This window comes from Ptiloglossa arizonensis, chromosome 14, assembly GCF_051014685.1.
Source record: "Ptiloglossa arizonensis isolate GNS036 chromosome 14, iyPtiAriz1_principal, whole genome shotgun sequence".
Taxonomy (NCBI): Eukaryota; Metazoa; Arthropoda; class Insecta; order Hymenoptera; family Colletidae; genus Ptiloglossa; species Ptiloglossa arizonensis.
In genome coordinates, this window is record NC_135061.1 from 4,214,540 (window position 1) to 4,236,418 (window position 21,879).

The 21,879-nt window shown below is 40.2% G+C and overlaps 1 protein-coding gene across 14 annotated transcripts in view; it reads right to left on the reverse strand.

The window, feature by feature from the left end:
- The window catches only part of LOC143154311 (protein daughterless-like), a 279,566-nt gene that overhangs the window by 47,333 nt on the left and 210,354 nt on the right, over positions 1-21,879 (reverse strand). The window contains exon 1 of one of the 14 annotated variants that reach the window (XM_076326310.1): positions 6,027-6,161. The exons of the other annotated variants lie outside the window; for them this stretch is intronic. Coding sequence (XP_076182425.1) covers positions 6,027-6,098 — 72 coding nt within the window. The 5' untranslated portion in view covers positions 6,099-6,161. Of the gene's footprint in view, positions 1-6,026; positions 6,162-21,879 lie in introns of those variants that run through there. 14 annotated transcript variants of the gene reach the window in all.

Below are 21,879 nucleotides of genomic sequence, written 5' to 3' on the forward strand. Positions count from 1 at the left end.
ACTGTAACGCCCTCGTAAATGAAACCTCAAAAGTAACAAGGTGTCCCTCGCCATCTTGAAAATATATTTGTAAACAGATACTAAGGTTCAAGAATCGAGAGACACCACAAAGGTGTCGAAACGTTACGAAAATGCAATAATTAAAGTATTTATTTTTGAATTCTCCGGACTGGGATACCTCTTGAACGAATATTAAGGTATATCTTGTACATATAAAACAAAAATAAAGAAAAAAAGAATCCTCGAAAAGAGAAATTTGTAAAATTGTCTGTATGTAACAAAAATAAAGAAAAAAGGATCCTTGAAAAGAGAAATTTGTAAAATTGTCTGTATGTAACAAAAATAAAGAAAAAAGGATCCTTGAAAAGAGAAATTTGTAAAATTGTCTGTATGTAACAAAAATAAAGAAAAAAGAATCCTCGAAAAGAAAAATTTGTAAAATTGTCTGTAGGTAAGAAAAATAAAGAAAAAAGAATCCTCGAAAAGAAAAATTTGTAAAATTGTCTATAGGTAACAAAAATAAAGAAAAAAGAATCCTCGAAAAGAGAAATTTGTAAAATTGTCTGTAGGTAAGAAAAATAAAGAAAAAAGAATCCTAGAAAAGAGAAATTTGTAAAATTGTCTGTAGGTAAGAAAAATAAAGAAAAAAGAATCCTAGAAAAGAGAAATTTGTAATATTGTCTGTATGTAACAAAAATAAAGAAGAAACGATCCTCGAAAAGAGAAATTTGTAAAATTGTCTGTAGGTAAGAAAAATAAAGAAAAAAGAATCCTAGAAAAGAGAAATTTGTAAAATTGTCCACACGTGTAGAAAGGTCGCGTCTTCGGAAAATATGCTATACAATTTACAGTAAATTTAATTATAAACGCAGTTGGAACCTGTCAAATTGACCGGTTGGTGAATCCAGTGTTAAAGTTTCTCAGAGGAACACGGTGAAAGGGAGTAGATATCCCCCGGAATGTAAAACTCACCGTAATGCCTCGAAGAGGCACAAGCGGTTAAAGAAAAAGAAAAAAAAAAAAGAGTGGAACGAAGAGAGGATTCTTCAAATTCCAGCGAGTGATTTTTTCAACAGCGAACGCGCCAGTTGTAACCTATGTTCCGACCTGTGTGCGTGTCTTTCGTATGCAAGTGTGACCGCCGCCTAATACGTGCCGCCACGGCACATACTAATTAGCTGCGCGAGCGAAACGCGCCGTGAATACGACTTCACGCGGAGAGACAAACATTAGATACGAGTCACGGTACTTGAGGTTAGGTCGAGGCTGAACCTCGGACCTGCGAGCCACTTCCTGCTACCAGTGGCTTGTGAATTGTTTTCGAAAAGGTCGATATTCGGGGACCATCGAATGGAAAAAGTAAAATCCCGAAAGAGGATACGACTTGGTTCGAATGAAGGTATATCGTAGGATAACTGCACCATAAACTCGGGATAACTTAAGTTTGGGAGAGATTGGGTCTAACAGATTCTGAACCTTTCGTAAGGTTTGCCTATCGTGTCCAATGGAAGAGCAAAGCCTAGGTCTACAGTAACGAACAGAGAACGGATTCTACGTTGATACAAACGTGGTACGGAAAATTGTAGCTTCGCTATACGACGTGGAACTACTAAGTCAGTGGCTTGTGAATTGTTTTCGAAAAGCATACGTCGATATTCGGGGACCATCGAATGGAAAAACGTTAAATCCCGAAAGAGGATACGACTTGGTTCGAATGAAGGTATATCGTAGGATAACTGCGTCATAAACTCGGGACAACTTAAGTTTGCGCGAGATTGGGTCTAACAGACTCTGAACCTTTCGTAACGTTTGCCTATCGTGTCCAATGGAAGAGCAAAGCCTAGGTCTACAGCAACGAACAGAGAACGGATTCTAAGTTGATACAAACGTGGTATGAAAATTGTAGCTTCGCTATATGACGTGGAACTACTAAATCTTGGGAATTTAAGATCTACTGGAGAGAGCAGATTTTGAGTTTGCTATAAGATAACGTATTTTAGACACACTGAAACTCTTAGGTTCCCAATAACGTATAGAGAGGAGGTACTGTGAATTTGGTATAGTTTACGTTTGAGATCCGACAGATCTTAAATTTTCCTGTATTTTTCGTTACAATAAACGAGTCATGGGTTTACAGTGTTGCAAGCTTATTGCATTCCGGTTCTACCAAAACGTAGATTCAACAGGTACTAGCTACGCTGTGATCTAGACTCGATATACCCCAAAGTATCGTAACATGGTCGTGATAGAAAAGAAATGCCATGTAATCACCAAAGCAATTCATCAGAACGTTTGACAGGTGGTTCGAAACCGAAACTATCGTTAAGAGTTATCGAGTTGTCGCAACAATGAGAAATAATAACTACCTACAGTCGTTTACGTTGCACCATTTAATGATATTGTAGAAATTGCAGGCTCCACGTCTGCAAGTACGATCCAATTCCAGAATCTCAAACGTGAAGAGATAACAAATTCACACTGGAGTGAATAATCACGACAGTTTTACCGTACGAAACATACTGAAGGAAAATAGACTAATCGAAACGTAGGTGTAAACTTGTCATCATATACGATCCACGTTTATCGTGAGCTTTATCAATAGCTACTCGAATCAAGACCGAGCAACGCTTATCTCCATAAGGAATGAAAATCGACTCGTGTTGTTTACCAGTCGCGAAATTCTCTCCAAGTGTAAATCGAACGTTATGTTTTGTTATTCGACGTGCTGGAAAAATTTCACGTGACACCTTGTATCTCGTGTGATTCGAAACATCAAAAACTCGATACACTACCAAGGTAAGGATCGAAATTGTTTGCCTTTGATTTTAATCTACTCTCGCAGAATGGTATCTCGCGGTCGTGATTGCTACCTATACGTAGAATATTAAGCGTAATAACTCGATAATTTCAGACACACGCTTGATACGCTGGGAAATTAATTTCATCCCAAGAAATACGTTGTAACGTCACAACAGCTGCTTTCACAGAAGCGGTGAAAAAAAGTAAAAAGTACGAGTACAGCGTGCGAGGATTTCATTATGGGTTCGCGGTATCGAGAGATTTTATGGTTTCGATGCATGTATAATGATCACCTTCGTGCGTCAAAACAAACAAATTGGAAAAGAAGCTGCACTCGCTTCCATCGAGCAAAGTGACGAAGATAGTGGACAGTTGAGCTCTTACAGCCAATTATCTACATTCCTGAAATTATTAATACCTAACATTTTCTGCGTGGCGACTGGGGCCTGTAATCTGTCAATCTGCGAAAACAGATTATAATCGAAAACGTACAATTTCGGATCATCCACCGCAAGATTGTCACGGGACAGGTCCGATGCAGGACCCATGGTAAAATATTCCAACAGATGCCATCGAGACACCCTTAATATGCATCAAAGCACGAAATAATCCGCGAACCTACGACTCCCATTTTACAAGTTGCAACTGGTACGTTTGCCCATTTCTGAGAACTTTTCGGTTCCGTTGGTTTAATACACATCGGTGTATTCAAAATAAGTTTGACTCTTTGGTGAAAATCTTTCAAACTGCCACTACGAGTGCTGCGGTCACGCAAAAATCCGCGGGCGCGCGAAAAAGGCTATAAAAAAATATTTTGCTATACAATATTGCGTATCGCTCGTTTTAAACGGTGTATCGTTAATAAACTCCGTAAATAATTCCGATGCTCGTTACTGCACGTACGATGAACCACGAGCCGGTGATACGGGTCAGTCGTTGGTTGAACGTCGTTGATGTTTGAAATCAGCCTAAACAGACCTGCACATGATGCAGCTTAAACGTGCTGCAAATGGGCGGGAGAAATTTAAAAAGCATCGCTAGACCCGGACAGCTGACCGTGAAAGCTCTCTAGGAATAAAAGATGGCAAGTGCATCCGGTACGCGTGCGTTGCAATAAAATTTTCGAGCCGGCTCGAAGTCGCGTACGTGTACCAAACCGGTCCCATACCGTCTGGGACTAATCGGCCGGTGTTGCGGCACGGGCCTTGCATGGGACTTTCGTTCGATAACGGGGCATTCGACTCGTAAAACTGTCGTAGCTGTCCGTACGCGAATACGAAATTTCGCGCGAGTCTATTGCGCATCGGACGACTAAAGCCACGTCTCCACGCGAACGACACTATACCGGAGAACTCGGTCTACGATGCGTATTGCGTTTAACTCTTTCCTGACAGCGCCTGCGTTCGTTCGGACGTATTTATGTCGAGGCGATAAAACACCAGCTAAGTGATACCAGCTAGATCCGGACTATGACACACAGATTGTAACAAAGCTACGCTAAGACCGCGTCCAGGTCCTAATAAACCCGGACCAGAAGCTACCCCCAAGTTACACCAGAGCTACTTGTCCGAGAAGTTGTCACAGGCTTTGGACCCTTCTCGAGAAATACTGTATTTGCTAGGAACTTCGCTATTAACATGTACCATCGTCGTGTGCACTTTGTGCGGTTCCGAAACGAATGGTAACTAGGGAAACGGATCCTCTTCTTGTAAGTTGAGCCGCGGTACCGGTTCAGCGACGCGAGACTCAGGACGCTATCGAGACGGATTTTTCGTGCCCTTAAACGTCTATTAAAGCGCATAGTTTTCCAAGAAAGTTATTTTTTCTCGTTGAGTTCTTTGGAGAACCTCGAGGACGCGAAAATGTCGAAACCTTTTGCACAAATATAAGTGTATTTGAGAAAGTAACTTTGAGAAACTGGTGATAAGACAATGCCTTGAACGTCTATTAACCAGGTCTAATTTTCCAAGAAACTGTTATTTTTTCTCGTTGAGTTTCCTGGGGACCTCGAGGATGCAAAAATGTCGAAACCTTTTGCACAAATAAAAGTGTATTTGAGAAAGTAACTTTGAGAAACTGGTGATAAGACAATGCCTTGAACGTCTATTAACCAGGTCTAATTTTCCAAGAAACTGTTATTTTTTCTCGTTGAGTTTCCTGGGGACCTCGAGGATGCAAAAATGTCGAAACCTTTTGCACAAATAAAAGTGTATTTGAGAAAGTAACTTTGAGGAACTGGTGAAAAGCTAATGCCTTGAACCTTTTGCACAAATAAAAGTGTATTTGAGAAACTAACTTTGAGGAACTGGTGAAAAGCCAATGCCTTAAACCTTTTGCACAAATAAAAGTGTATTTGAGAAAGTAACTTTGAGGAACTGGTGAAAAGCCAATGCCTTGAACGTCTATTAACGCTCCTAGTTTTCCAAGAAACTGTTATTTTTTCTCGTTGAGTTTCCTGGGGGCCTCGAGGATGCAAAAATGTCGAAACCTTTTGCACAAACGAAACTGAATTTGAGAAAGTAACTTTGAGAAACTGGTGAAAAGCCAATGCCTTAAACGTCAATTAACCGCGCCTAGTTTTCCAAGAAAGTTATTTTTTCTCGTTGATTTACCTGGAGACCTCGAGGATGCAAAAATGTCGAAATCTTTTGCACAAACTAAACTGAATTTGAGAAACTAACTTTGAAGAACTGATGAAAAGTTAATGCCTTAAACCTTTTGCACAAATAAAAGTGTATTTGAGAAATTAATATTGAGAAACTGGTGAAAAGTCAATGCTTTAAACATCTATTAACGCGCCTAATTTTCCAAGAAAGTTATTTTTTCTCTTTGAGTTTCCTGGAGACCTCGAGGATGCAAAAATGACGAAACCTTTTGCACAAACGAAACTGAATTTAAGAAACTGGTGAAAAGTTAATGCTTTAAACATCTATTAACGCGTCAAATTTCCCAAGAAACATTTATTCTCATAGTGTTTGGAAAAACCATTGTACCTCGCTAAGGTGTTAAATTACATTATCGGTAGACACTTTCGACGCACAAACGTAAACTGAAGGATCACCCAAGAGAATATTTCCGAACGATGCACATACTTATCGTTCCTACGATCCTGAACGAAGCAAACCCAAACATTGTACTCCAAGATCTAGAAATCGTATCGATTCTGAAGCTACAAATTCACGTTTCGTGGAAGCATCGTTATCCCGTGTATAATAGTTGTCATTTACCCCACTCTCCTGTCCGCTGTAATGGTTCCAATAGCCTGGCGATGGGACCGATGAAACGCTCGGTTGCAACATGGGACCAGTTCCGGACAAGTTGCTGGGGCTGGAGGCTTGGAATCGATCCCCAACCTTTTGCAATTGTCCGATCGACGATTGATTCGGGCTCCTCCTCTGACTGTTGCACGTCAACACGGAACCGTTAGAAACGATCCGGGAGCGATTGCAGCCGACTTGCAGCGTACTCGATGCACCGGGCCCCGGGCCGAGTCTTCCAGGTCTCATTTGCGCCTGTTGCACCTGTACGTTCGCGACTCGGTACCTCGAGCTGGCTCCGTTGCATCGGTCGTTCGCGTGACTCGGCTTCGCCTCGATCCCGAAGTCGCTCAACTGGAAGTTTTGCTGATTCATCGTGAAGTCGAGGTTGTTCTCGAAACCACGGTCCATATACGAGCTACTCGATCGGTGATCTTCTCTCGTATTCGGGTCAACGGATTCGTCTATACCGAGGTCGCGGTTCGAGAAACATTTTCGCGAAAACGGATCGAGAACGGATCCGAATCGTTGCTCACGATTCACGCTCGCGATCGGTGCCACTGTACCCCTCGAAGATGCGGAACTCCTAGACGGTTGGTAGAATCGTCTCACAGGAAGAAGATCGATCGGTCACTACGACGATTCGAGCTCACCAATCGACCCGTTGATCCCCGTGTTCCGAGCATCTCGATCCAACGCGCGTACGCAAACTTCGAAACAGTTGAGCTAGATAATCAGCTCGTGGAAGATTGTGCCCTGTCGAATTTGTATACAGCGTTGAGGGATAAGCGATCACACGCGAGACGAGCGACACTCGACGGGTCTAACGTTTATGTACGATTTATCACCACGGTACCCGCCATCGCTGAGACATTAAACCTGTGTTCTCTCATTCGATGAAAACTCGTAATGGTCAATCGTGGAGAAAAGCTCGCGAGAGACCGGGTGGGTCTCCTTCGTTTCGAATTCCACGAATCACTGTTGCCTTTCGTCGAACTGGCCGCTCCCGAACCCGCTCCGAGTGTTTTCGAACAATGCGTTTCACACGCGCACGGGACTTTCACGCGGGTTGAAAAGAAGCACGAGAACCTTCTGCTCCGCGTCTCGGTTTGATAACGAACACTCCACGATAGAATGCTGCGTATACGAACGAGACCAATTCCAGTCTCGCGGAGCGGACCCTTCCTGCGTCGAGAAGCGTCCGAGGCGGATAATACGCGGCGCGGCGTCAGACAGCGCGACGGTCCGAGCGAAAACAATCGCGAGAGGATTAGAAGGCGGGCAGCTGGTTAGCCAGTAGAGAGACGACTGGTTTTGTTACTCGGCTGGTGAGCTACGCGCCGCACGGAGCCTGGGTCCAGCGTACCCCTCCACGATACCAACAGCGTGCTCGTTCCGTGCAAGTGGACGCGCTCGTGTGCAAACCTCTCTCACTTCTCGGACCTGGACTGCAACCGTCCCGTTTACACGGCTGCACTCCCCGCGCCAGTTGCAGTTTCTCCAAGTTCGAGGAACGACGATAAGAATTCCACCGAGACACCTTTTCCACTCGTTTTCGAAACGGAGACAATGGACACGTTGGTGGAGGATACCTAGCGACAGGGCAAGCTTCTCGTTCGATTCGAGAGAAATGGTTTTTTAACAACGAAATAACGATACTGGGGATTAACGTAACTCAGGATACCTTCCCGTGTGTAAGATCGAATTGGAGTCTCTGCTTACGGAGTCTCTCAACGACGATACACTTTTGAGAATACTCGTAGAGGACCACTGATCACTTTAGATTACATACGGGGTATTATACCAATCGTGTACTGGTTTTTTTGTAGAATAAAATTTACTTTTTGAGTAAAACTTTCGAGGAAAGTCGATATCTTGATTCTTCTTCTTTTGAGAAATGAAGATACTTGTGGTCTGCTTGGGTTTACCTGATTATCAAATGCGTGAGAGAGAGGTGCGATGTTCTGGGATTGATGAGCCTGTGAAAAAGTGTACTTTGAGCAACGAAGCTATCGATAAGGTAAGTCTTTCAGGACACGATACGAAAATAACTCTTCTGTAAGATTTCTGTAAGATTTCTGTCAACAATTGTGAAATACAATCAAATGGTAGACACTGTTCATCGATTGGGTGATGAAGGATTCGAAGACACGAACGTTCAACGTGTGCAACGATTATTTATTAGGTTGTTCGGAGAGTGATTTCGTTTTTCAAAATCGAGAACGTAGAATTTAATCAAATGTTTATACGCTCTAAAAGAATCGTGTTTCATTTTCACCAAAAAAAAAAAAAACGAAACGACTTTGAAGACAGATTCTGATCGACCAGTGATGAGCTTGATAAAGCGAACGAATTAATTGTAAATTCAACATTATAGTATACGAAAGAAAGAATAAATTTCTTGAAAAAAAATTGTAATTCATTTCACTTAGAAAGTTCCCTCAGAACTGCGCAGTAGAAAGTCTCAAAGAGAACTACAATTATGCCGTTATCTTAATTTTAATAACATCGTACATTTTTAAATACATCGAAAATTCTTCGGGCAACATTAATTTTTCCTTTTCTTTCTTTTAAATGGAATCTCCAGTTTTACACAATCGTACATAGCTTTCGAGCATCGCGTAACGCGATTTCATTTTCTGAATATATAATAGTTTTACAACTAATAGTTTGAAAAATATTTAACGTAACTATTGAGAGATCTCTCTTCTCTTCTGTAAGCATAGACACGGAGCATAGAATTTAAGGTTCTGTTAGTCGCACGAAGAGCTCGATTAAAATTTTTCAATACTAAAGTACGCGCCAAATATTTTGGCCAATCAAGGTTAATTCCCCACCGATAAGTTACTTCTCTTTTATAAGCATAGAACCGAAGCATAGAATTCGAGGTTCTAATAGTCGCACGAATATTCCGATTAAAATTGTTCAATACTAAAGTACGCGCCAAATATTTTGGCCAATCAAGGTTCATTCCCTATCGATAAGTTGCTTCTCTTTTGTAAGCATAGAATTCGACGTTTTATTAGTCTCACGAATAGCCCGATTAAAATTGTTCAATACTAAAGTATGCGCCAAATATTTTAGCCAATCAAGGTTAATTCCCCATCGATAAGTTACTTCTCTTTTATAAGCATAGAACCGAAGCATAGAATTCGAGGTTCTAATAGTCGCACGAATAGCCCGATTAAAATTTTTCAATTCTAAAGTATGCGCCAAATATTTTGGCCAATCAAGGTTAATTCCCCGTCGATAAGTTACTTCGATTCTCACGGTACTACAGCCCTCGACTTTCCTCAGAAGTCTTGAACGGCCAAACTATTTGGCATAGACTTAGCGTCGTCTCTAAATGTAGCAATCTTTCTATATATATGCATGCTTTCATTCCAACCCCACCTTTTCTGTGTCATCTACGTCCTACATCTAAGCCCTGCATCATCCTAGCCTCTACGTCATGAAACTCCTTGAATACTTAAGCAATTTCTACAGAAGGCAGATAATCGAACTCCGAATCTTTAACAATTCTTTTCTGCATCGTAATTCAAATTTTATTCACATTCAAATCACCGAGTCTCTACCAGTTCGTTCCCGTACCGTCGTTCGAATCGCTAAATCTTTATTACTTCGTTTTGTACCAACGTCGAATTCAATCGCGTCAACTTCCGTTAGAATCGGTCACAGATCCGTAGAATATTCAACCGTGGACGATACCGAGCAGCTACGTGCGTCGATAAAATAAATCTTGCCCGTTGTCGGCAATAACGCCAAGATTCACTCGCGTAGCGATGCATCGAACAAAGCGACTCGAACGACACGGTTTTCCACCTGAAACTCGGAATTTCACACGGTGGTGAACGCGTTAATCTATCCCGTAAGTTTATTAGCGTTTGTCGAGCAATCCTAACGATAACATTTTTTTCCGCTCGCGAGAGAATGCCTGACAGCTTCCCAGAACTCGAGCGAGCGACCTCGAGTGGGTGGTCGTTCTACGCGCCGCTTTGTCGCGGGTATCTCGAATCCCCTCCCGTTTTGTTCTTTTCCCTACCGCCGAGAGATCAACATGGAAGACGTCGTTTCGGCATTTCGAGCGAGAAAAGGGTCCCGACTCCCGCGGAACGTGATTTATTCCGGAACGCTGTGGGCATCGTCAAAAAGAGTGTAGCGTATATCGATTCGCGAAAGCGGAGCGTTGTTTTGCGCCCACTATCTGCCCTCCGGTGCCGCGTGAGCATTAATCGCGATATCTTAATCGGCCGTTTCTTCCCTTTTTTCGCCGGAGGTCAAACACCTCGAAGCCAGACTCTCCCGCTGATTGGAAAACTCGAAGCTTGACATCCTTCGGCGAGCGTCACGAGAGCTTGCGCGAGGGAAATCTCGAATCGTGTACAATCGACGCAAAAAAGTTTGTCCACGCTACCGCAAATACACGAAACCCGTTAACAGTGACGCGACTCCTTTCCGAGCGAGCGATGCGCGAAGTGGCTGCGCGTCGAACCATTGTGTCGCCGACTGCCGAGCAATGCGGATCGCAGTCGCGGACACGTGCGTCGCTTTAACGATAGTCCGCGATCGGTGCGTACGCATACAAATTTTCCAGGAGCCAATATCACGATCTTTAACTATCCTTAACCTAAGAATAAGTTAAGCTATAATTAAATATAAGGATAACTATCCTTAACCTATAATTAAACGAAGTGAACGAAAATTTAAACCGATATTGATCAGCGACTGATCAACTTTGTGATGATGTCGCTGGATAAATACCTTTGGGAATTTTGATTAGAAAAATAACCAAACTGCCCTTAACCTCTTCGAAAACGAAGTGAAGAAAATTTAAACCGATATTGATCAGTGACACTCGTCAACTTTGTGACGATGTCTCTGTGTAAATGCCTTTGGTAAATTTGATTACAAATTTAACCAAATGTAATTTTAAAGTAATTGAGAAACTAAACATGTAAACATACTTGAACAAAATTAAAGAAACTTTCAAGGCGAAAAAAAATTACCCGCGACACAGTTCAGACTGAACTGGAATATGGAAATGGGTAAATTTCCACGTGCCCGACGCGGAGTTACCGAATCGTGAAAATCGCTTTTATAGTATCCGGGGTATAAACGGTTCTTTTCAAGGACACCGAAAGTCACTACGGAACTATTCCGTACAACGTACGAACGGTGACCAATAGTCGAGTGGGACAAATGACTAATAGCTCTGCATTAGAGGAAAATCGAATCACGAGAAACAAATTGAAATTTTATTTTCCTGGTAGAGCATTTTCCTGGTTTCCGGCGCGGCGGTGTCCACGCACGAGTCAGTTGGAAAGTTCTTGCGTGCATCGTTGCATCTCTCGCTGCACCGTGGCGCGCGGAGAGCTACAGAAATAGTTCATCCTCGGGTGCAGTGGGATTTCGGGAGATACACGGAGGGAGGGGAAGAAAGAGAAAGAGAGAGAGAGAGAGGGAGAGAGAGGGAGAGGGGTGGGGGGCTCGAGAAAGAGAGGAACGAGAGAAAATACGAGCGAGAGTTACGAGTTACGGCGGAAAACGGTGGATTATGTGTGTTTAACTCCCCCCACTTCCGAAAGGCCCAGAGTTATGTTTGAGCACGAAAAGTAAACTTCGACTTCGCGGCGACGTGAGGCGCTTTGTGAGGATTAGGAGGAGGCCGCCACCGTTGAATCGGCTCCTTTGTCCCGACTTCCGTGCGCCGGAGAATCGATTCTTCCGCGGAAGGAACCACCGCCTATCTCGAATCTACCAAGAAACGAAACATAAGCAAGACCTCTGGCTTGATCTAATTGCAGCCTACCTCGAAACCGTGGAATTTTATGGAATTATTTCTTTACAGAGATCTCGAGGGCGATCGGAGAGTGGATGACTTAACAGCGTGAACTCGGTTCAATGCTCGCCATCGGCGAGTCCGAGGAACCAACAGTAATCGGCCGCTGTCACGTCTCCGTGAGTTTGGAAATTCAGCCTTGCAAATCAGTCACAATGGTACACGATTTTATCGGTTACTCTCGTGTGATAATTTATTCGAATACTATTGTTAGAAACAAAGTAGTTCGTGATGTTGGAGGATCTTTATAAAAATTTTCCAGGAAATATTTAACCCTTTGGACTCGAGAGCAGATCCTTGGTCGCTCAGTTAATTCAGTGTACTATCTTCGATCCGGAAAAACTTCCCGGTTTGGAATTCAAATTGGAATTGAAATATTACGTTCTCGTAGAGTGTGAATGCATGTATGCAAAGTATATAAAAATGTTCAATTTCAGATTAATTTTACAACTTAGATTTTCTCGAGGCGTCGATTTCTGGTAGCAAAAAAGCCTCGAGTGCAAAGTGTTAGATGATAAGATAATCGTAAAATATAATGACTTTGGTTGTGAAACTTTGTAGAATAATATTTTGAAGTATAAACACTGACAAAAAAAAGAAAATAATTAAAAAAAAAAAACTCGACGAATTAGTTTACCTAAAAAAAAAATGTAGAAAAACGGGAGTTTCTATTTTGGCATTTAGAGATTACGGTTCGAGATTTTCGGGACGTGTCTCGTCAAGGCTGGAGTTTCATCGGGTTACCGTGGAAAAAGTTCAGCCCGCGTTCCACCCACGCAGAGTGAAACGGGCCACGGGTTTCAGGGAGGTAAATCCGAGGAAAAACTGGCCTGGTCGACGTGCAACAGGTAGGAATGCACAGACCAGTGCAAGTCCAAGCAGCCCGTCAAATATCGACAGAAGCGAAGGCAGCGGTTAAGCTCCCGTTGGGAAACCGAAATACCAGCCAACTATTTCCAATTGAAATCGCCACCATATTGGTGAGAAGCGAACTTTTTTTGCTGACCTTGTTAAAACGACCCGACTTACGACCGTGAGCTTTTAATACACGGAAAATTCTTGATATAATAAAATCTCCGACACCGAGGCTATTTCCTCTCTCTCTCTCTCTCCTACGTTTTTCGATTTAAGAGGCAATACCGATACTATTCGGGACGAAAGAAAACTGATATTTGGCAATTTTCTCCGACGGTATTACTTCTTTTGTTATTTCGAGTTCCACGCGAACACTTTGTAATCACAAGTTTATTTTTATGGGCTATAGTGGACTTGAAGGGTCTCTAACACTTTCGCTCCGGTAGTCGTATATATACGCCCTCGAAGAATGACAAGAAGATTCATATAGGAAGAGCGTATATACACGTTCGGGAAAAGTGGTCGTTGAGGTACGAAGAGCGTATATACACGTTCTGGAAAAGTGGTCGCTGAGGTACGAAGAGCGTATATACACGCTCTGGTAAAGTGGTCACTGAGGTACGAAGAGCGTATATATACGTTCATAGAATATATACTTTTATTTCATACTTTACACGAGATACTTTTGTTAATCGAGTATCTGGCATAAAAAATGTCTCGAATGAGGCACCAAAAAAAACGAAACGACTTTCCGAACAACCCAATATTTTACAAAAGTAATAAAACGCTTCTTTTTAAAATTACTCGATTATTAACGGTGTCTGCCTGTAACATTCATGGACAATTATCAAAATAGACAACCAACGACAAATTGATTTGCCCTTTCGATGTGACTAGGCGATTTGTTTGTAACAAGACTTCTCAAAATATAGTTTATCGTCTAGTATTGGTTCGCGTAAGTTTCTTAGGATGTTGATGCTTAACCCTTTCGCTTCAGCGGGCGTATATATACGCCCTCGATGAATAACCATTCATATACGAAGAGCGTTTATATACGCCCTCGAAAAATGACTATTCATATACGAAGAGCGTATATACACGCTCTGGAAAAGTGGTCGCTGAGGTACGATACCGTATATATACGTTCGTACATTATATACTTTTATTTGATACTTTACACGAGATACTTTTGTCAATCGAATATCTGGCATCAAAAATGCCTCAAATAAGGTATCAAAAATAAAAATCAAGTTCGAAAATGTGTCGTTTACAGTAAATTAGGTACTATTGTTCGCAATGTGACGTTGGCTTATACGTGGTTCCATTCTTCGAACTTTATCGTACCAAACTTGATTATTAACATTGCGTTTGGCTTCAAATACTTTAGTAATTTCGTTACATTGTATTAAAAAATATTACACGAGCATTGTAATATAATATATAAAAAAACTAAATTACGATTATAAAGTTTTATATTTTAAAAAGGAAAAACGATATTACCAAATATAATAAACATCAGTGTGAAATTTTAAGAACAAGAAAGAATTCTACTTACTCCCAAACATTTCATGCCTCACTGTCAACTACTCAGTAATGCACTTCGTAACGAAAGGGTTAACAGGTAATTGTATTCTTCGGAAAAATGGTGAATATATAATTTAATAAAATGTTTATACACTCTAAAAAAATCATATTTCATTTTCATCAAAAAAAGAAACGAATTAACTTTCCGAACAACCCAATAGAATACATGTTTAAACTATGTATAAGGATATAAGTGAGGACACAACCAGACATCTACGAGTCCACGTAACTCGAGGACACATTATGTTCCTTACGTATCTCATAGCCAATTATATACAATAACTTCTCGAATAGAGGTCGCAAACTTGACGTCCCGTTCAGACGTTTTCAACAAGTATGGTAAGCGATTTTAATCAGGAATAGCGTTCTTTTTTTGCCGCAATTCAAGGTTGAACGTGTATAACACCCGACGAGACAAGTAGACGAACTACAATGAGAGTGAGAAGGATAGAGCAACAGCAAGCGAGTCTCGCAATACATGCGTTCAGTGATCGAAACGTTGAAGCGATACCATACACACAAGTATGATAATCCCAAATAATTATTTTTATATTTTTTATTATATCTTTATGACAGTATTACCAACAGTATCAAAAATAGTGTTTAAAATCATTTTCATCGAGACAACCTCACCAATTTGTGAATAATACTCTCGTAAAGGAACAATGACAAATATAAAAATCTTCCATTTTCATTTTTTGTGCAAAATCCACTTCAAGTTTCTGTTTACACAGCCGTCGAGTTCTTAAGGAGTCTAACTGGTAGGAGCGTTTCCAAACCTTTCATCGAGATAAAAATTGAAATTTTTAACGCGGAGTTACCGCATCATTGATGTTTTTAAACGATCAGTCGCAGGTTAAATAATAATATCGATACGTATGTGTGCACTATGTGTACAATTTGTACGATTGTGTATAATGTTTCTTCTATTTTCGAATCAACTTGATATTTTCTGTTCCGTATCGATTGGATTTTTTAACTAAATATTTTCAATAATGTAAACACTCTGTATGCAAACTACACTTCACAACGAAGGAACGAAAGGTATAAATTGTGCTTTCGTAGAAGTTGTTCTTCTCTCGTGAAACTTTTAACGAAACATCGTTAACAGAAATTACGATAGTTGTGTATTTTATACTTATACGCGCGGCTCGTTAATTTGCACGTTACGCCCAAATGACCGAGCAGTTCCCTATCGCGCAAAACTAACCTTGGTTACAACAACTGTGTAAACTTGGATTTGCAAACTCTCCAATAACACTTTCAAAACGTAGATTCTTTTTATGGATCTAAAAAATGAATGTACAAGATGTTCGAAAAATAGTATCGCAAAATTTACTCGATACTTTCAATCGGGGAACCAACTAATTAATTATTGATTGAAAAGTATCCTCTTTCAGAAATACAATCGATTTATATTACCGGAAACGTATGTACGCGTTGACATCGGAGAATGTGTTTTGTAAAGAATAAGAAATATGTTCCGCAACGTTTTCATTAATCAAATATAATAAAAGGGAAGGGTACGTCCAGCAGAAAACTGGAAAAGTAATTTAAATTCCTTAGTTTCTTCTTTCGCGGAGTCGCTCGATATTAATAGTTTATATTAGGTCAGTGACAAACGTTGGAGAAATGGAAATGCACATCCAACATATGCAAAACGTAATTAGAAACACGTCGAATACTTTGAAAATTGCACGACAATGACGAAATTAACTTATGAATTACCGTGTGTTAGTAACAGCTGAAGTTAATTGTGCACTTAACGTTAAATCGTTTTCACCCCGGAAAGAAAAAGTTTACGGCACCGATTGGATACTTTTACATTAAACTCAAAGTACAGAATACGTTTACAAATTTGATAACACCGATTAAAGTTCGAATCTTGTATGTTCACCATGAAAGTGATTTAACGATAAATGTTCGCATCGACGTCCACCGATCTTTGATATTGCAAATCAAACTTCACTTTCATATGGAATATTTTGAAACTTTCGGTTGTACTTCAATCCTGAACGTTCTTCATTCTCACAATACTGAAATACTGCAATCTCGTGACGGTACAGGGTGTCCCAATCGTCACCGGTCGATTTGAATTTCCCGCTATTTTTAAAACTTCGAACCGATTAACCTGAAACTTTACATATACCATCTAGACAGATGGGAAATTAATCGTGGAAAAGTACACAGTGAAAAAACCCGTGCAAATTAATCAAGCCTATAACAAAAATAGCGATTGTGCGAAACGTGGTGAAAAATTTTGGAAAAATATCAGTGACCGGTAAAAAAAGTCAAGGCGGTCGTTTGTAAAATACCTTACTCCATTATTAACTCCCAAGTTTCTACTTTTAAATAAATAAAAAACTATCAAAATTACTTAAACCGGTTGCGTTTTATTCAAAAAGTAAATCGACCGGTCACGACCGGGACACCCTTTATTTCCGAATCACCCAGTATACGGTCTTACGCAGCCTCTCGTGTCTCCTACTCGTTTCGCTGCCCACTGGAATGGAATAAATAATTTCGCTAGTGAGATGTCGGAAATTGTCGCTCGAACGGGCCGGTCGAATTAAGGAAACAAGCGATCGTTTTTAAATAAATTCGATCGGCGGCCGCGGGATGCGAGTGACAAGCAGAAAATCGTTGGCGGGATTTCGCGTGGAAAAGCGAGAACGCGGATCGGCACGCGTAATCAAGCCAGCCAACGCGCTCCAGAATTGGCTGCCGGTTGCTCAACGAAAACTAGTACCGTACCACGGTCCGTGAGGTGCCTAATCGTACACCTTCACCTAGATATCCGTCGATGTTTGCGCGACAACGTGCCCTTTCGAATCGCGCACAGTTACTCGTGTTACGCCGTGCCACGAGCCGGACGCAATAACTCGGCTGAGCCACTGGCGACAGGCAAGTTTCTTTTCTTTTTTTTTTTTCTTTGTCAAGAACCGATTCGATCCAAGTATTTTCGATTTCGACGATAAATCGTTTCCAGTACCTCCACACGGTATTTTGACTCCGTTCCAAGTTTGGGAACTTTTTGACTCCGTTTCTCGGACGACTCTGTAAAAGTTAAGGAGACACCTTCTCGACACGATATAATAGACTTTTTTTTATATATAGTTTCAACTCTTAGAAATAGTATAGAAGGAACTTATCGAGCAATTCGTATCGACGATAAATATATGTCTATAGTCGATGGTCCACGTGTGTACAAATATTGGTGGGCAGTCATTTTTTGATTAGATTGCCTGTATCTTATAACGTAGTTTCTTTTTGCAATTGGTTTTCGATATATGAGGAATTTTTTAACCGTTATTATTTCTACGATTTCTGTTCTCGTTGAGTTCAGGATTAGTAAATTTGTATTCCGAGTAATAAGAACTCGAGGTTCTTTCGCGTTTGAGCACGAACGATATGACATTCCGTTTAAAACAATAAATTTAACTTTCACCTCTCCGAGACGCCTCCACCTATAAAGAAGTACGCGTGCTACGTAATGCTTTTCATGCATTTGCACGAAGCAATTTTGTACAACGCGTAATTTACAAATCGTGCAAACCAGAAAATTAATGCTGTGTATACTTGGGTCGATTTCTGTACGTTAATTGTCGTTTTCTCAAATAAATGAACAACCAGTTGTTCCATCAAGTCAATAGAAGCGTACGATATTCGTACAATAATAACAACAATCTACAAAAAAGTTCTGACCTCAGTTTTGGAACTTTGTCGATATATCGATAATAAACAGAAGCGAACTTACAGTACCGAATCAAAGTATAAAGTCCATAGTTTTTTTTTTAAATTATGACTCCAAATTAGGGACAAGTTCTCAAGTTCGACGTATAACATCTATTTTTCTAGAATCGTTCCGAATGTGATCGAATAAATCGATACCAACTCGCGATAAAATATCGGAGAATAAACCACGGACATGGTTAAACAATACGGTTTCAAATGACTAAAGTTCCCGAGTTTTGCGTACAATTCCCTCTACAATTATTATGTTGATTCTTATTACGTCGATTATTATTACGTCGATTATTCTTACGTAGATTCTTATTACATCGATTATTATTACGTAGATTATTATTACGTTGATTATTCTTACATAGATTATTATTACGTCGATTATTCTTACGTAGATTATTATTACGTCGATTATTCTTACGTAGATTCTTATTACGTCGATTTTTATTACGTAGATTATTATTACGTAGATTATTATTACGTAGATTATTATTACGTCGATTTTTATTACGTAGATTCTTGTTACATCGATTATTAGTACGTAGATTATTATTACGTCGATTATTATCACGTAGATTATTATTACGTCGATTTTTATTACGTAGATTCTTGTTACATCGATTATTAGTACGTAGATTATTATTACGTCGATTATTATCACGTAGATTATTATTACGTCGATTATTCTTGCGTAGATTCTTATTACGTCGATTATTAGTACATAGATTATTATTACGTAGATTCTTATTACATTGATTATTAGTACGTAGATTATTATTACGTAGATTATTCTTACGTAGATTATTCTTGCGTAGATTCTTATTACGTCGATTATTAGTACATAGATTATTATTACGTAGATTATTCTTACGTAGATTATTCTTACGTAGATTATTCTTACGTAGATTCATATTACGTAGATTATTATTCCGTAGATCGATATAAGGGTAAACAATCCGTTAAATTCGATTCTTCGAGATTTCGACTTTCGTAATTTCCCGAGCCACTGGGCCATACCTGAGGTCAGATCGTACCCGTGTACCGGGTCACTCCCAAAACGGAATGATCGAGCTAAGAAACGGAAGACGAACCCGCGAGTAAGACGAGAAATCACGATGTAAAACGGAGGACGAAGGGCGTGTTCGGGGCGATGGTTTCTACCGGTACTGTACCGGTTTTAAAGGACTCCGGAGTCGCGGAGTAGAAACGCGCGAGGAACGAAGGTAGGAGCGCGACGCGTATCGTACACGCGGCAGGTACGACTCGCGTACCTGAGAGGTGCGCGACAAGGACGGTGGCCGAGAGGTGATCGGCGTGCCGCGGCTCGGGAATAGGCGATAGAGAAGGAAGGGGAGAGGGAAACCGAGCACGCGCGAGCGAGCGAGACGCACCAATCAGAAGAGAGGTGGACTCTAGCCACTGAAGAGCAAACTGGCCAGACTGCCTGCCGCCGTCGACAACGTAACACCGTTCTTCGCCGGCGAGTCACTACCGTGGTAGGGGAAACGAACCAACCAACGTACGAACGTACGTACGAACGCGGAGCAATCGAGTGAAATAGCGAGACGCTGGATAAAATAATATTTCGCGCGGAACGCGATTCTCCAATGGCCGCTTTCACCTCGTTCGAACGAGATACGTCCGGTCGAACCGGGGGAAAAAAAAATGCGAGTGAAATTCCTGCGTTACACGTAACACTCGATATACCCAACGTTGATTGCTACGACAGTAATTACCAGTCCATCCGAGGAGCTCCAATCCACGGAATGGTACAGTCATCGCGGACTAATCGCGATTTAAGTGGACTGATATTAGAACCGTACGTGGGTTTTTATATTACGAGCTTCGATCGTGGAAAAATATTTCATTCCAATAATAGACGACCAAACAAAAATAATACACACCGAGAGTTATTCCTGGCGTTTCTTCGATCGTTCATCTGATAAGTTCCTTAAGTTTCTACTCTTCGTTCAACGCGAGATGTAATTTCGTTCCATCATTCCAATTCTAATTTTTCTATAACGAGTAATCGTCGACGAATGTTCTCAGTGTTTCTTTCATTTTTATCCTGCTGAGAATATTACACGTTTCTTGTTTCGACACTGTTTAGCTGTATGGGAAATCTACCGAATACGTGTCATGGAGGAGCGTACAGAGTGTACGTGTTCGATTACGTTTAATCGAGGAAGAGTTACGCGCAAAATGCTCTTTGAATGTTCCACTTGGTGTATTTGTTGCTCGAAATGGTTTATAATTTTTAACCATTTGCACTCGAGGGTTCTTTGCTACCAGAAATCGACACCTCGAGAAAATCTTCTAAGTTGTAAAATTAATCTGAAATTGAACATTTTTGTATACTTGGCCTACAAACGTTTACACTCTACGAAAATATAATATTTAAATTATAATTTGAATTCCAAACCATGAAATTTTCCCGGATAGAAAATAGTATACTGAATTAGGTGGCCACCAGAAGCCAATGTTACGTGTACTTGGGTTAATTTCTGTACGTTAATTGTCGTTTTCTCAAATAAAAGAACTAGTCAATAGAAGCGTATCATATTCGTACAATAATAACAACGACCTAGAAAAAAGTTCTGACCTCAGTTTTGGAACTTTGTCGATATATCGATAATAAACAAAAGCGAACTTACAGTACCGGATCAAAGTGTAAATCTCCTCTCGAGTCCAAAGGGTTAAATATTGCGCTTTAAACTATTCTAAATCGAATAATCTTCAAACACAGTTTAACCGAGAGGTAAGAAACTTTTTGAACGAAAACGATCAATGTTGGATCGAATTGCCTGGCTTCCAAGATCGTTTGACCTCACGATCTTTGATTTTTTTCACACTGTATCGCGCAAAAAAGTTAAGATCGATCAATGTACCGTATTGATTGCACAAAACCTGAAAAATGAAAATACGTTACCTAGAGTTCGTGCATCTCTAATTAGACGAGCGTAGTGAGTACGAGAGCGAGGTACAGTTACAATTAACAAGAAATGAAACAATTACCAAAATACACTATTCTGTTCTCTCTGAAAAGCTGTACCTAGTAAGATTATGGACACGATTCTTGTTTGGAAATTTCAAACTCGATTATTTTGAAAACTAGGTCGAAAATGAAAAAATTGTTTTTTTTCTTCTTTTGGGTAATTTTCTCACTTATTTCGCAAGTGAAACACTTTCCAACCGCTCCAAAAGTAAGGTACAGTTACAATTAACAAGAAATGAAACAATTACACCAAAATCTACTATTCTGTTCTCTAAAAAGCTGTACCTCGTAAGATTATTTTGAAAACTAGGTCAAAAATGGAAAAATTGTTTTTCTCTTTTTTTTCTGTAATTTTCTCACTTTTTCCAAAGTGAAAGACTTTCCAACCGCTCCAAAAGCGAGGTACAGTTACAATTAACAAGAAATGAAACAATTACACCAAAATCTACTATTCTGTTCTCTAAAAAGCTGTACCTCGTAAGATTATTTCGAAAACTAGATCGAAAATGGAAAAATTGTTTTTCTCTTTTTTTTCTGCAATTTTCTCACTTTTCGCAAGTGAAACACTTTCCAACCGCTCCAAAAGCGAGCTACAGTTACAATTAACAACAAACGAAACAATTACCAAAATCCCACTATTCTATTCTCTAAAAAGCTGTACCTCGTAAGATTATTTCGAAAACTAGGTCAAAAATGGAAAAATTGTTTCTTTTTCGTAATTTTCTCATTTTTTTCGGAAGTGAAACACTTTCCAACCGCTCCAAAAGCGAAATGCAATTACAATTAACAAGAAATGAAACAATTAC